The sequence below is a fragment of the Oncorhynchus nerka genome, linkage group LG10, assembly GCF_034236695.1.
Source record: "Oncorhynchus nerka isolate Pitt River linkage group LG10, Oner_Uvic_2.0, whole genome shotgun sequence".
In the NCBI taxonomy this organism is placed as follows: domain Eukaryota; kingdom Metazoa; phylum Chordata; class Actinopteri; order Salmoniformes; family Salmonidae; genus Oncorhynchus; species Oncorhynchus nerka.
Window position 1 is genome coordinate 83396058 of NC_088405.1, and position 14333 is coordinate 83410390.

The following is a 14333-nucleotide window of genomic DNA, read 5'->3' on the forward strand; positions in this document are numbered from 1 at the left end:
CTCTCAGGTGTTTCAGTTCAGTCCAGATAAGAGGTCGACCGATTATGATTTTTCAACGCCGATACTGATTATTGGAGGACGAAAAATAATGACAATTACAACAATACTGAATAAACACTTATTTTAACTTAACATAATACATCAATAAAAATCAATTTAGCCTCAAATAATGAAACATGTTCAATTTGGTTTAAATAATGCAAAAACAAAGTGTTGGAGAAGTAAAAGTGCAATATGTGCCATGTAAAAAAGCTAACGTTTGAGTTCCTTGCTCAGAACATGAGAACATATGAAAGTTGGTGGTTCCTTTTAACATGAGACTTCAATATTCCAAGGTAAGAGGTTTTAGGTTGTAGTTAATATAGTTTTTATAGGACTATTTCTCTCTATACCATTTGTATTTCATATACCTTTGACTATTGGATGTTCTTATAGGCACTATAGTTTTGCCAGTGTAACAGTATAGCTTCCGTCCCTCTCCTCGCCCCTACCTAGGCTCGAACCAGGACCACATCAACAACAGCCACACTCGAAGCAGCGTTACCCATCGCTCCACAAAACTTGCGTCCCTTGCAGAGCAAGGGGAATAACTACCCCAAGTCTCAGAGCGAGTGACGTTTGAAACGATATTAGCGCGCAGCCCACTAACTAGCTAGCCATTTCACATCGGTTACACCAGCCATTAGGCTGATAGGCTTGAAGTCATAAACAGCGCTGTGCTTGCGAAGAGCTGCTGGCAAAACGCACTAAAGTGCTGTTTGAATGAATGCTTACGAGCCTGCTGCCTACCATCTCTCAGTCAGACTGCTCTATCAAATCATAGACTTAATTATAACATAACACACAGAAATACGAGCCTTTGGTCATTAATATGGTCGAATCCGGAAACTATCATTTCGAAAACAAAATGTTTTATTTCAGTGAAATACGGAACCGTTCGGTATTTTATCTAACGGGTGGCATCCCTAAGTCTAAATATTCTTGTTACATTGCACAACCTTCAATGTTATGTCATAATTACGTACAATTCTGGCAAATTAGTTCACAAGGAGCCAGGCTGCCCAAACTGTTGCATATACCCTGACTCTGCGTGCAATGAACGCAAGAGAAGTGATAAGTTCACCTGGTTAATATTGTCTGCTAACCTAGATTTATTTTAGCTAAATATGCAGGTTTAAAAATAAATACTTCTGTGTATTGATTTAAAACAAGGCATTGGTGTTTAAGGTTAGGTACAGTCGTCCAATAATTGTGCTTTTTTCACAAATGTGCTTTTGTTGAATAGTCCCCCAGCATTGCATTGATTATCTGCAACGCAGGACACGCTAGATAAACTAGTAATATCATCAACCATGTGTAGTTATAACTAGTGATTATGATTGATTGATTGTTTTTTATAAGATAAGTTTAATGCTAGCTAGCAACTTACCTTGGCTTCTACTGCATTCACGTAACAGGCAGGCTCCTCGTGGAGTGCAATGAGAGGCAGGTGGTTAGAGCTTTGTAGTTAATATAGTATTTATAGGACTATTTCTCTCTATACCATTTCTATACCATTTCTCTCTATACCACCTTACAACTGTAAGGTTGCAAGATTGGATCCCCCGAGCTGACAAGGTGAAAATCTGCCGTTCTTCCCCTGATCAAGGCAGTTAACCCACCGTTCCTAGGCCGTCATTGAAAATAAGAATGTGTTCTTAAATCGGCGCCCAAAAATACAGATTTCCGATTGTTATGAAAACTTGAAATCGGCCCTAATTAATCGGCCATTCCAATTAATCGGTCGACCTCTAGCCCAGATGTCAGGTTGGGTGGTGGTCTGACTGTCGGTCAAGGCTGAAGTTTTGGTCTTCTGGCTCTCATAGTGAACTCCAATCCCCTCCTCCCTGTCTCCCTGAGCCCATGATGCCCCAGACCCACACACCAGAACCACCAGTGGAACAATGTACACTACATGACAAGTATGTGAATACTTGCTCGTCGAACATCTCATTCCAAAATCATGGGCATTAATATGAAGTTGGTCCCCCCTTTGCTGCTATAACAGTCTCCACTCTTCGGGGAAGACTTTCCACTAGATGTTGGAACATGCTGCGGAGACTTGCTTACATTCACCCACAAGAGCATTAATGAGGTCGGCACTGATGTTGAGCGGTTAGGCCTGGCTTGCAGTCGGCATTCCAATTCATCTAAAAGGTGTTCAATTGGGTTGAGGTCAGGGCTCTGTGCAGGCCAGTCAAGTTCTTACACACCGATCTCAACAAATCACTTCTGTATGAACCTTGCTTTGTGCACAGGGGCATTGTCATGCTGAAAAAAGGAAGGGCCTTCCCCAATCTGTTGCCACAAAGTTGAAAGCACAGAATCATCTAGAATGTCATTGTATGCTGTAGCGTTAAGACTTCCCTTCCCTGCAATTAAGGGGCTTAGGCCAAACCATGAAAACAGCCCCAATTATTCCCCCTCCGCCAATCTTTACAGTTGGCACTATGCATTTGGGCAGGTACCATTCTTCTAGCATCCGCCAAACCCAGATTTGTCCGTCAGACTACCACGATGAAGCATGATTCATCACTTCAGAGAACGCATTTCCATTGCTCCAGAATTTAATGGCGGCTAGCTCTAACACCACTCCAGACAATGGTTGGCATTGCGCATGGTGATCTTAGGCTTGTGTGTGGCTGCTTGGCCATGGAAACCCATTTCATGAAGCTCCCGACAAACAGTTTTTCTGCTGACATTGCTTCCAGAGGCAGTTTGGAACTCAGTAATGAGTGTTGCAACCGAGGACAAACGATTTTTACTCACTATGTGCGTCGGCCCTCGGCTTTCCTGTTCTGTGAGCTTGTGTGGCCTACCACTTTGCGGGTGAGTTGTTGTTGCTCCTAGACACATTAACAGCACTCACAGTTGACCGGAGCAGCTTTAGCAGGGCAGAAATTTGATGAACTGACTTGTTCCAAAGGTGGCATCCTATGATGGTGGCACGTTGAAAGTCACTGAGCTCTTCAGTAAGGCCATTCTACTGCCAATGTTTGTCTATGGAGATTACATGGCTGTGTGCTCGATTTTTATACACCTGTCAGCAACGGGTGTGGTTGAAATGTCCGAATCCACTCATTTGAAGGGCTATCCGCATACTTTTGTATTTATAGTATACCATTTTACTGGGCTATTGATATTGGAGATGTATTGGAACTGTAAAGAAGTACGCATTTTAAATAACTGAATGGCTAACACTTAATTACTTTCACTGTCAGCAATGTATATGGACAAGATCCTGTATGGTGGATTTTATATAGATTTTTGGAGGAATACAGTGTCTGTATTTATTGATATCTGGTTATATAAAGTTGTTACAATATATAAATCTGGAGGCACATAGAAAGGACAGAGACATTGTCAAATTGTTATGTATTCATTAGTGGAAATAAATATGTTTGGTCTCTCATCCACACATTTAAGTACTGAAAATAACATAATTTACGTCAGAAAACTCATCAGTATCCAGTTGAACATTCTGGAGCGGTCTCCCAGACATACATTAAATGGAAATTGTCACCAATTCTCAACCTCATATTCATCATCTCCAGCACCAACCCAACATCAAATGTGAAAACGTTGGCTTTCTATGTTTTTTATTATACAAATGTAGACGGAAAAAAAGTGTTTCCAATGACATCATCCAGTGGGCATTATGTCATCCCTTTAAACCTAGTCTAAATTACCCTTTTAAACTGCACTAATAAAAATGGAATTTCTCAAACATGGTTTAAATGTGTATGTGTGCTTGATCAAGTTTGTTCATAGGGATATATGTTGTGAAGTTATTGTGAGAGAACCGGTGTACCAAAAATACAACAGAACCACTGGTTCATGTACATACAGTTCTAGTCTAGAGACTTAACATGCTGGTTGGTCTATCTAGTAGGAGATTCTATGACCTCAGACTTGTCAGTGATGCACCAGTCAACTTGGTCATTATTGCTAATTTGATATTGGTAGATTACTTTATACTGCTGTAAGCACTCAGTAATGACAGACATATAGTGCTTAATGAATGTTTTTAATGATTCTGTATGACGGCCTTATTCATACAGTTTTGTTGAATAGGAAATACATAATATCACATTTTATCATATTTGTACTGTGTACTTGAGCTAGTGTCCTCAAAAGTGGCTACACCTCAGCAATTTATAACTATTTTTTACCAGAAAGGTGAGATTTTATATTTTCTTGGAATATCCTGCATTACTAGTTATTTTCTATGGCCCTGTCATGATAAATAATTACTTTTGGAGATTACGTAGAATACATTTGATTACATTTAACTGGTCCTAAATCACTTTTCTCACACTAAACATGTTATTACTACTTTGGTGTCTTAAATACAGTAAAATATGTAATATTACAAGGGGTGGCAGGGTAGCCTAGTGGTTAGAGTGTTGGACTAGTAACCGGAAGATTGCAAGTTCAAACCCCTGAGCTGACAAGGTACAAATCTGTCGTACAGTTAACCCGCAGGCTCGGGGGCAGGACAGGGTAAACTAGCGAACAGAACTTGAGAAAAAGGAAGATGGGAAAGCACGTTGGTAAGACCTGACAAGATCGATTTATAAGCAAAAATGTCAGTCGGACGCAGTACCAGAACCACACAGGGGACTTTACATCTAAGAGGATCTTATTAAGAATACATTATTATTATTAATAATTTAGCCTTGTTTGTAATTGGTTTCTGAAGAGCATAATTGTAACAACATACTGTTATAGAATTTTTTGTATTCTCACCTGCATTATGCTTTTTCAGTTCCTCCACCTCTCACTGTCTGTCTCCCTGGCCTCCATTACATTAGTCTTAATTGGATCAAAACCACTAAGTCTACTATTAAGATTCGGGATAGCTACAATACCTGCATTTTCTCCCTTCAGCTCCTCCACCTCTTTCTCACTGTGTGGTCCCAATAGTTGACAGCTCTGCCGCTTGTGCTGTAATTGTATCAACAATAACCAATAATATGAGATGTTTGGCTTTCTTCTGGTCCATATAACACTATCTCAAAGCTAACATACAGTATGTACATTATGTAGTCGTGTTCTTTCTCACTGATTTTCAGTCTGTTCTCACTGGTTGTCAGTCTCATCTCACTGGTTGTCAGTCTGGTCTCACTGATTTTCAGTCTGGTCTCACTGGTTGTCAGTCTCATCTCACTGGTTGTCAGTCTGGTCTCACTGGTTGTCAGTCTGGTCCCCATGGCTAAAATAACATTCAGTCAGTATTATGATATATGACTGACTTTATATGGTACACTTCATACACAATGGGTATAATTATAATTGTCTCCCATTGACATCAATGCATGACTTACATCAAAGTCTGAATGGTGTACACTGATCTCAATTTAGATTTCAGCCTAATGTAAAATATAACTCACATATTACCTGTGTTCAATGTCTTTAGCTCTGTTCCACCATGTTCCACCATGTTCCACTGTTCCACCATGATGGTTCTCAGATTCTGCACCACATCTCTCAGGTGTTTCAGCTCAGTCCAGATGTCAGGTTGGGTGGTGGTCTTACTGTCAGTCAAGGCTGAAGTTTTGGTCTTCTGGCTCTCATAGTGAACTCCACTCCCCTCCTCCCTGTCTCCCTGAGCCCATGATGCCCCAGACACACACAGCAGCACCACCAGTGGAACTACAGAAGCCCTCATTCTGACAATACTCACACCTTCTAATGTACCTTCTCGTCCTTTTTATACAGTACCTGAACCATTACATAAGATCACTGTTGTTTTATTTTAGGTGCACTTTCATTTAAGTCAAAGAACTCAAGACGAGATCATTTGTGGATAAGATTATTTTTTTAGTTATTTTAAAGGTATGTCGTGGGAAATATGAACCTGTTATTATCTAACACAAAAATGTGTGTGTTTGTCTCTCTCTTTCTCTCTGTCCCCAGTGAAGCCGTCTAAGCCGCGGTGTTGGATGGAGGGCCGGCTGTTGGAGGGTAGTGATGTTAAGATGAGCTGTAAGTCTACAGATGGCTCTGACCCCATAAACTACAAATGGGAGAGGCTGCTGGACAAGGGCAAGTATGTGGGAAAGCTGCCCCCACTGGCCCTCATAGGTAAGCCCTCTAGTCCACTGCAGGCTCTGTGTGTGTGTGTGTGTGTGTGTGTGTGTGTGTGTGTGTGTGTGTGTGAATGTATTTCAAGACATAATGACAAGTCTGTCATAAGTCATACACTGAATTAAACTCCAACTAAGATGTCCTACTTGAGATGAAAACATTGAGTAATTTCCAGATCCCCTTTTAAGGACTTTTGGGACAGAACATGTACTGTACTTTACATAATGAAAGTGTGTGTCAGAATGCCAGACCAATTTCAATGCAAATACTCCTTCTCCGGTATCCTTGTTTGACCTTGTTCACATGTCCAGTTAGCGTTAGTGACAAGTGTTGGTAGAGTAATTTCTCACATGAAGACTCGGCCAAGTTCTTGGTCAATAGCACTCCTACTTGTTCTGGGAAACTGTCCATTCCCATCTGTCACAGCAAAGGATTAAGTTTAGCAATCCCAAATCAAACACCAGCCCGACGTCCAATGAATTTCTGTTCTTTATTGAATAGTTTAGGTAAAAAAATCAGTCTATAACTGGGAACAGTACTACTCATTTTTTACAATTACAATGTTTTAGTCAATTAGCAGATGCTCTTATCCAGAGTGAGTGCATACATTTTTAATACTGGTCCCCCGTGGGAATAAAACCCACAACCCTGGCATAGCAAGCGCCATGCTCTACCAACTGAGCCACACATGCGAAGAAACATTATGAAAGGGACCTTGCAGGAAAATGTCAAAGAGACCATGGTTTGGTCACTGAATTAGTTTAACTTTATACATTTCCATTATTATCTATCACTATTTTTCTTAAAATATCTAATTTGATGTATCCGATGATTGTTCAAAGTTCAAACACTCCACATAACCATCACTTGCACTTGATAGTTGAAAAAAAGCTTTAAATTGCATCACAATCACTGTACCTCACTGTATCCTGAACTTCCTGTTGGACCGCCACCAGGTAATAAGGGTAGAAAACAACACATTTGCCACGCTGACCATCAACACAGGGGCCCCACAGGGGTGTGTACTAAGTCCCCTCCTGTACCCCCTGTTCACCCACGACTCCAATACCATCATCAAGTTTGCTGACGACACAACGGTGGTACAACTGATCACCGACGACGATGAGATAGCCTATAGGGAGGAGGTCAGAGACCGGGCAGTGTGATGCCAGGACAACAACCTCTCCCTCCATGTCAGCAAGATAAGGGAGCTGATTGTGGACTACAGGAAACAGAGGGGTGAGCACACTCCCATCCACAACGATGGGGCTGTTGTGGAGTCAGTTGAGAACTAAAAGTTCCTTTGTGTCCACACACACCCACACAGTTGTGAAGAGGGCATCTCAACACCTCTCCCCCTCAGGAGGTTGAAAAAATGTGGCATGGGCCCTCAGATCCTCAAACAGCTGCACCATTGAGAGCATTTTGACTGACTGCATCACCGCTTGGTATGGCAACTGCAAGGCACCCGACCGCAAGGCGCTACAGGAAGGCCCAAAAAAGGCCCAAAAAAACTTCAGCCCACAAGCCATAGACTGTTCTCTTGGCTACCGCACGGCAAGCGGTACCAGTGCACCAAGTCTGGAACCAACAGGAACCTGAACAGCTTCTAACCCCAAGCTATAAGACTGCATAACAAGACTGCTAAATAACTAATCAAATGGCTACCCGGACTAGCTGCATTGACCCCGTTTTGCACCAACTCTTTTACCCACACACACTCACACACTGCTAATACTGTCTATTATCTATCCTGTTGCTATTGTAATGGGGTGGTGCGCGCTAAATAGTGGTTCAATCGGTGACGTCACTTGCTCTGAGACCTTGAAGTAGTGGTTCCCCTTGCTCTGCAAGGGCCGCAGCTTTTGTGGAGCGTTGGGTAACGATGCTTTGTGGGTGACTGTTGTTGATGTGTGCAGAGGGTCCCTGGTTCGCGCCCCGGGTATGGGCGAGGGGACGGTCTAAAGTTATACTGTTACACTATGTCACTTTACCCCTACCTATATGTTTTGTACATAGCTACCTTAGTTACCTCGTACCCCTGTACATCGGCTCGGTACTGGTACTCCCTGTATTAGCCATGTTCTTTTTTACTCGTTATTCACGGTGTATTTATTCCTCGTATTTCTATTTCAAAGTTTTATCTTAACTCTGCATTGTTGGAAAAGACCCTGTAAGTAAAGCATTTCACTGTTAGGACTCTATTCAATCAGATCTGCTTTAGCGGACATCTGCATAGTGGATGTTTTGGAGATGTCGGAGGTGGAACTGCATTAGAGCTGTCAAATCCACAAGTGGCTCCCGGCATTATAAACTCAGCAAAAAAAGAAACGCCCCTTTTTCAGGACCCTGTCTTTCAAAGATAATTCGTAAAAATCCAAATAACTTCACAGATCTTCATTGTTTCCCATGCTTGTGCAATGAACCATAAACAATTAATGAACATGTACCTGTGAAACGGTCATTAAGACAGCTTACAGACGGTAGACAATTAAGGTCACAGTTATGAAAACTTAGGACACTAAAGAGACCTTTCTACTGACTCTGAAAAACACCAATAGAAAGATGCACAGGGTTCCTGTTCATCTGCGTGAACGTGCCTTAGGCATGTTGCAAGGAGGCAACACCTGCAGAGTATCAGTACATCCGAACATCACACCTGCGGGACAGGTACAGGATGGCAACAACAACTGTCTAAGTTACACCAGGAACGCACAATCCCTCCATTAGTGCTCAGACTGTCCGCAATAGGATGAGAGAGGCTGGACTGAGGGCTTGTAGGCCTGTTGTAAGGCAGGTCCTCACCAGAAATCACTGGCAACAACGTCGCCTTTGGGCACAAACCCACCGTCACTGGACCAGACAGGACTGGCAAAAGTGCTCTTCACTGACGAGTCACGGTTTTGTCTCACCAGGGGTGATGGTGAGATTTGTGTTTATTGACGAAGGAATGAGTGTTACACCGAGGCCTGTACTCTGGAGCGGGATAGATTTGGAGGTGGAGGGTCCGTCATGGTCTGGGGCGTTGTGTCACAGCATCATCGAACTGAGCTTGTTGTCATTGCAGGCAAACTCAACGCTGTGCGTTATAGGGAAGACATCCTCCTCCCTCATGTGGTACCCATTCCTGCAGGCTCATCCTGACATGACCCTCCAGCATGACAATGCCACCAGCCATACTGCTTGTTCTGTGAGTGATTTCCTGCAAGATAGGAATGTCAGTGTTCTGTCATGGCCAGCGAAGAGCCCGGATCTCAATCCCATAGAGCACGTCTAGGACCTGTTGGATCGGAGGGTGAGGGCTAGGGTCATTCCCCCCCAGAAATGTCCGGGAACTTGCAGGTGCCTTGGTGGAAGAGTGGGGTAACATCTCACAGCAAGATCTGGCAAATCTGGTGCAGTCCATGAGGAGGAGATGCACTGCAGTACTTAATGCAGCTGGTGGCCACACCAGATACTGACCAGTTACTTTTGAATTAAACCCCCCCCCCCCCCCCCTCCTTTGTTCAGGGACACATTATTCCATTTCTGTTAGTCACATGTCTGTGGAACTTGTTCAGTTTATGTCTCAGTTGTTGAATCTTATGTTCATACAAATATTTACACATGTTAAGTTTGCTGAAAATAAACGCAGTTGACAGTGAGAGGACGTTTCTTTTTCGCTGAGTTTACATACAGCAGACATTACCTTTGGCTGCACCGAGTCGTATTAACAGAAATCCCATGCAGCCTTGTTTATACATTTGAAACGTGAGATGTAACCTACACCTCTATTAGGATGATAGATGTAATCTACACCTCCATTAGGATGATAGATGTAATCTACACCTCCATTAGGATGATATATGTAATCTACACCTCCATTAGAATGATAGAAACCCTCATTATTTATTTGTGATTTTTCAATTTATTTGAAAAATAAATTATTTCTATATTGCCTACACTTTCTCGTTCTGAATTTCTAATTTGAGTGGGGGGGTGTGGCTTTGTGACAATGATCACAAGAGGAGCTGATCACCGATTTGACAGCTCCAACACAGTTCCACCTCCAAAACACTCACTATGTGGCTGTCTGCTATCTCCAGTAACGCTTGATCTGATTGAATCTGGGCCTTAGTCTACACGAAACATGTGACAAATACAATTGTATTTGAATTTGACCTTGTCCTGTTCTCGTGTAAGATTTGAAAAACTCAGAGATAGTGACACTGAGGAACCTGACCAAGGAGAGTGCTGGGGTGTATAAATGTACCGCCAGCAACGATGTGGGAGAGGAGAGCTGCACCGTAGAGGTCAAGATGCACTGTGAGTAACCCAGGCTATAACCAACACCCACGTACACACACATAACCCCATTAGGGTTACCAAAGATGATCTGTAGGACAGTAATAGCTATCCAATTCTTTCAACCTGTGAACCATATTTATCTTTGTGTACATTTTAGATGTGCGGGGCATGGGTGTGGTGGCGGGCGCCGTGGTGGGCGTGTCCTTCGGTGTCCTCCTCATCATTCTCATTATTTGGCTGGTGTTCCGCAAGAAGGAGAAGAAGAAATACGAGGAGGAGGAGACCCCTAACGAGATCAGGTACACACACACGCACACGCACACACGCTCACACACACACAGATTTAGGTTAGTTAAGGCAGTTTGCAGATAGACAAAAACACAGAATATATTGAATCAGAAATAACAAAAAGTGAATACATAAACAGATGGGGTGGGAACAGACGTCACCTAGTTGGTATAAAAAGGGACTTGACTTCACTCTCAGTGCCTGTGTAGCATCCTCTCTCCAGCCTGTGTACCATCCATTCTCCAGCCTGTGTAGCATCCTCTCTCCAGCCTGTGTAGCATCCCCTCTCCAGCCTGTGTAGCATCCCTTCTCCAGCCTGTGTAGCATCCCTTCTCCAGCCTGTGTAGCATCCCCTCTCCAGCCTGTGTAGCATCACCTCTCCAGCCTGTGTAGCATCCCTTCTTAAGCCTGTGTAGCATCCATTCTCCAGCCTATGTAGCATCCTCTCTCCAGCCTGTGTAGCATCCCCTCTCCAGCCTGTGTAGCATCCTCTCTCCAGCCTGTGTAGCATCCTCTCTCCAGCCTGTGTACCATCCCCTCTCCAGCCTGTGTAGCATCCCCTCTCCAGCCTGTGTAGCATCCCTTCTCCAGCCTGTGTAGCATCCCTTCTCCAGCCTGTGTAGCATCCCCTCTCCAGCCTGTGTAGCATCCCCTCTCCAGCCTGTGTAGCATCCCTTCTCCAGCCTGTGTAGCATCCTCTCTCCAGCCTGTGTAGCATCCCCTCTCCAGCCTGTGTAGCGTCCTCTCTCCAGCCTGTGTAGCATCCCTTCTTCAGCCTGTGTAGCATCCCCTCTCCAGCCTGTGTAGCGTCCCCTCTCCAGCCTGTGTAGCATCCTATCTCCAGCCTGTGTAGCATCCCTTCTTCAGCCTGTGTAGCATCCCCTCTCCAGCCTGTGTAGCATCCCCTCTCCAGCCTGTGTAGCATCCCCTCTCCAGCCTGTGTAGCATCCCCTCTCCAGCCTGTGTAGCATCCTCTCTCCAGCCTGTGTAGCACCCCCTCTCCAGCCTGTGTAGCATCCCTTCTCCAGCCTGTATAGCATCCTCTCTCCAGCCTGTGTAGCATCCCTTCTCCAGCCTGTGTAGCATCCTCTCTCCAGCCTGTGTAGCATCCCCTCTCCAGCCTGTGTAGCATCCCTTCTCCAGCCTGTGTAGCATCCCTTCTCCAGCCTGTGTAGCATCCCCTCTCCAGCCTGTGTAGCATCCCCTCTCCAGCCTGTGTAGCATCCCTTCTCCAGCCTGTGTAGCATCCTCTCTCCAGCCTGTGTAGCATCCCCTCTCCAGCCTGTGTAGCGTCCTCTCTCCAGCCTGTGTAGCATCCCTTCTTCAGCCTGTGTAGCATCCCCTCTCCAGCCTGTGTAGCGTCCCCTCTCCAGCCTGTGTAGCATCCTCTCTCCAGCCTGTGTAGCATCCCTTCTTCAGCCTGTGTAGCATCCCCTCTCCAGCCTGTGTAGCATCCCCTCTCCAGCCTGTGTAGCATCCCCTCTCCAGCCTGTGTAGCATCCCCTCTCCAGCCTGTGTAGCATCCTCTCTCCAGCCTGTGTAGCACCCCCTCTCCAGCCTGTGTAGCATCCCTTCTCCAGCCTGTGTAGCATCCTCTCTCCAGCCTGTGTAGCATCCCTTCTCCAGCCTGTGTAGCATCCTCTCTCCAGCCTGTGTAGCATCCCCTCTCCAGACTGTGTAGCATCCCTTCTCAAGCCTGTGTACCACCCCCTTTCCTCCCTATCCCTCAGAGCAGGTTCCTCACCTCTTATAACAGGTTCCCAACCCTCAGACCAGGTTCCACACCTCTCAGAGCAGGTTCCTTACCTCTCAGAGCACGTCCCTTACTTCTCAGAGCAGGTGCCTCACCTCTCAAGAGCAGGTTCCTCACCTCTCAAGAGCAGGTTCCTCAACTCTCAGAGCAGGAACCTCTCTCCAGCCTGTGTATACACTCCCCTTTCCTCTCAATCCAGAAGAGCAGGTTCCTTCCCATCCCTCAGAGCAGGTTCCTCCACATCCCTCAGAGCAGGTTCCTCCACATCCCTCAGAGCAGGTTCCTTCCCATCCCTCAGAGCAGGTTCCTCCACATCCCTCAGAGCAGGTTCCTCCCCATCCATCAGAGCAGGTTCGTCCCCATCCCTCAGAGCAGGTTCCTCCCCATCCCTCAGAGCAGGTTCCTCCCCATCCCTCAGAGCAGGTTCCTCCCCATCCCTCAGAGCAGGTTCCTCCACATCCCTCAGAGCAGGTTCCTCCCCAACCCTCAGAGCAGGTTCCTCCCCATCCCTCAGAGCAGGTTCCTCCACATCCCTCAGAGCAGGTTCCTCGCCATCCCTCAGAGCAGGTTCCTCCCCATCCCTCGGAGCGTCCTAAATTTTGTCTGCTGCCTGCTGGCAGTGCTTGTTACAACAGCAGCTATTTTTTGGCGATAGCGGAGCAGGCACATGGGGATGGCTGCGCACCAATAATGGAGTGGCATAGCAAGGGGAAGAGTCACGTAGCTGACAGTCACTTCTGTCCTGTTGACATATGGAGCATTAGCGGCAACACATACATACACACAGTCTGATATCAAACTGATGTTTAACTAGAGAAGGTGAGGGGTTGTTAATGAAGTAGTGACAATTATGTGCATGTCGATGAGGTGCTGTCCTTACCTGACCTAACTAGGGTTCATTGTAAGAAGGGGATACCAGTTATTCTGTCATTCAGAGTACCATGTATTTGGTCAGCTACTGCTGTTACTGCAAAGAACACATCCGTTTTATATGAAGAAGTACCAGTTCATAATGGATGCAGACATACACTACCGGCCAAAAGTTTTAGAACACCTACTCATTCAATGTTTTTTCTTTATTTTGACTATTTTCTACATTGTAGAATAATAGTGAAGACATCAAAACTATGAAATAACACAAATGGAACATAAATGGAATCATGTAGTAACCAAAAAAAGTGTTAAACAAATCAAAATATATTTTCTTTTGAGATTAAAATAGCCACACTTTGTCTTGATGACAGCTTTGCACACTCTGGGCATTCTCTCAACCAGCTTCAAATCAAATCAAATTTATTTATATAGCCCTTCGTACATCAGCTGATATCTCAAAGTGCTGTACAGAAACCCAGCCTAAAACCCCAAACAGCAAGCAATACAGGTGTAGAAGCACGGTGGCTAGGAAAAACTCCCTAGAAAGGCCAAAACCTAGGAAGAAACCTAGAGAGGAACCAGGCTATGTGGGGTGGCCAGTCCTCTTCTGGCTGTGCCGGGTGGAGATTATAACAGAACATGGCCAAGATGTTCAAATGTTCATAAATGATCAGCATGGTCAAATAATAATAATCACAGGCAGAACAGTTGAAACTGGAGCAGCAGCACGGCCAGGTGGACTGGGGACAGCAAGGATTCATCATGTCAGGTAGTCCTGAGGCATGGTCCTAGGGCTCAGGTCCTCCGAGAGAGAGAAAGAAATAGAGAAAGAGAGAATTAGAGAGAGCATACTTAAATTCCCACAGGACACCGGATAGGACAGGAGAAGTACTCCAGATATTACAAACTGACCCTAGCCCCCCGACACATAAACTACTGCAGCATAAATACTGGAGGCTGATTCAGGAAGGGTCAGGAGACACTGTGGCCCCATCCGATGACA

At 44.9% G+C, this 14333-nt stretch overlaps 1 protein-coding gene across 1 annotated transcript in view; it reads left to right on the forward strand.

Moving 5' to 3' along the window:
- The window catches only part of LOC115136289 (CXADR-like membrane protein), a 124904-nt gene that overhangs the window by 98877 nt on the left and 11694 nt on the right, over positions 1–14333 (forward strand). Inside the window, exons 4-6 of the mRNA XM_065023841.1 lie at positions 5959–6126; positions 10312–10434; positions 10574–10715. Of these exons, the coding sequence (XP_064879913.1) occupies positions 5959–6126; positions 10312–10434; positions 10574–10715 (433 nt within the window). The remainder of the gene's footprint in view (positions 1–5958; positions 6127–10311; positions 10435–10573; positions 10716–14333) is intronic.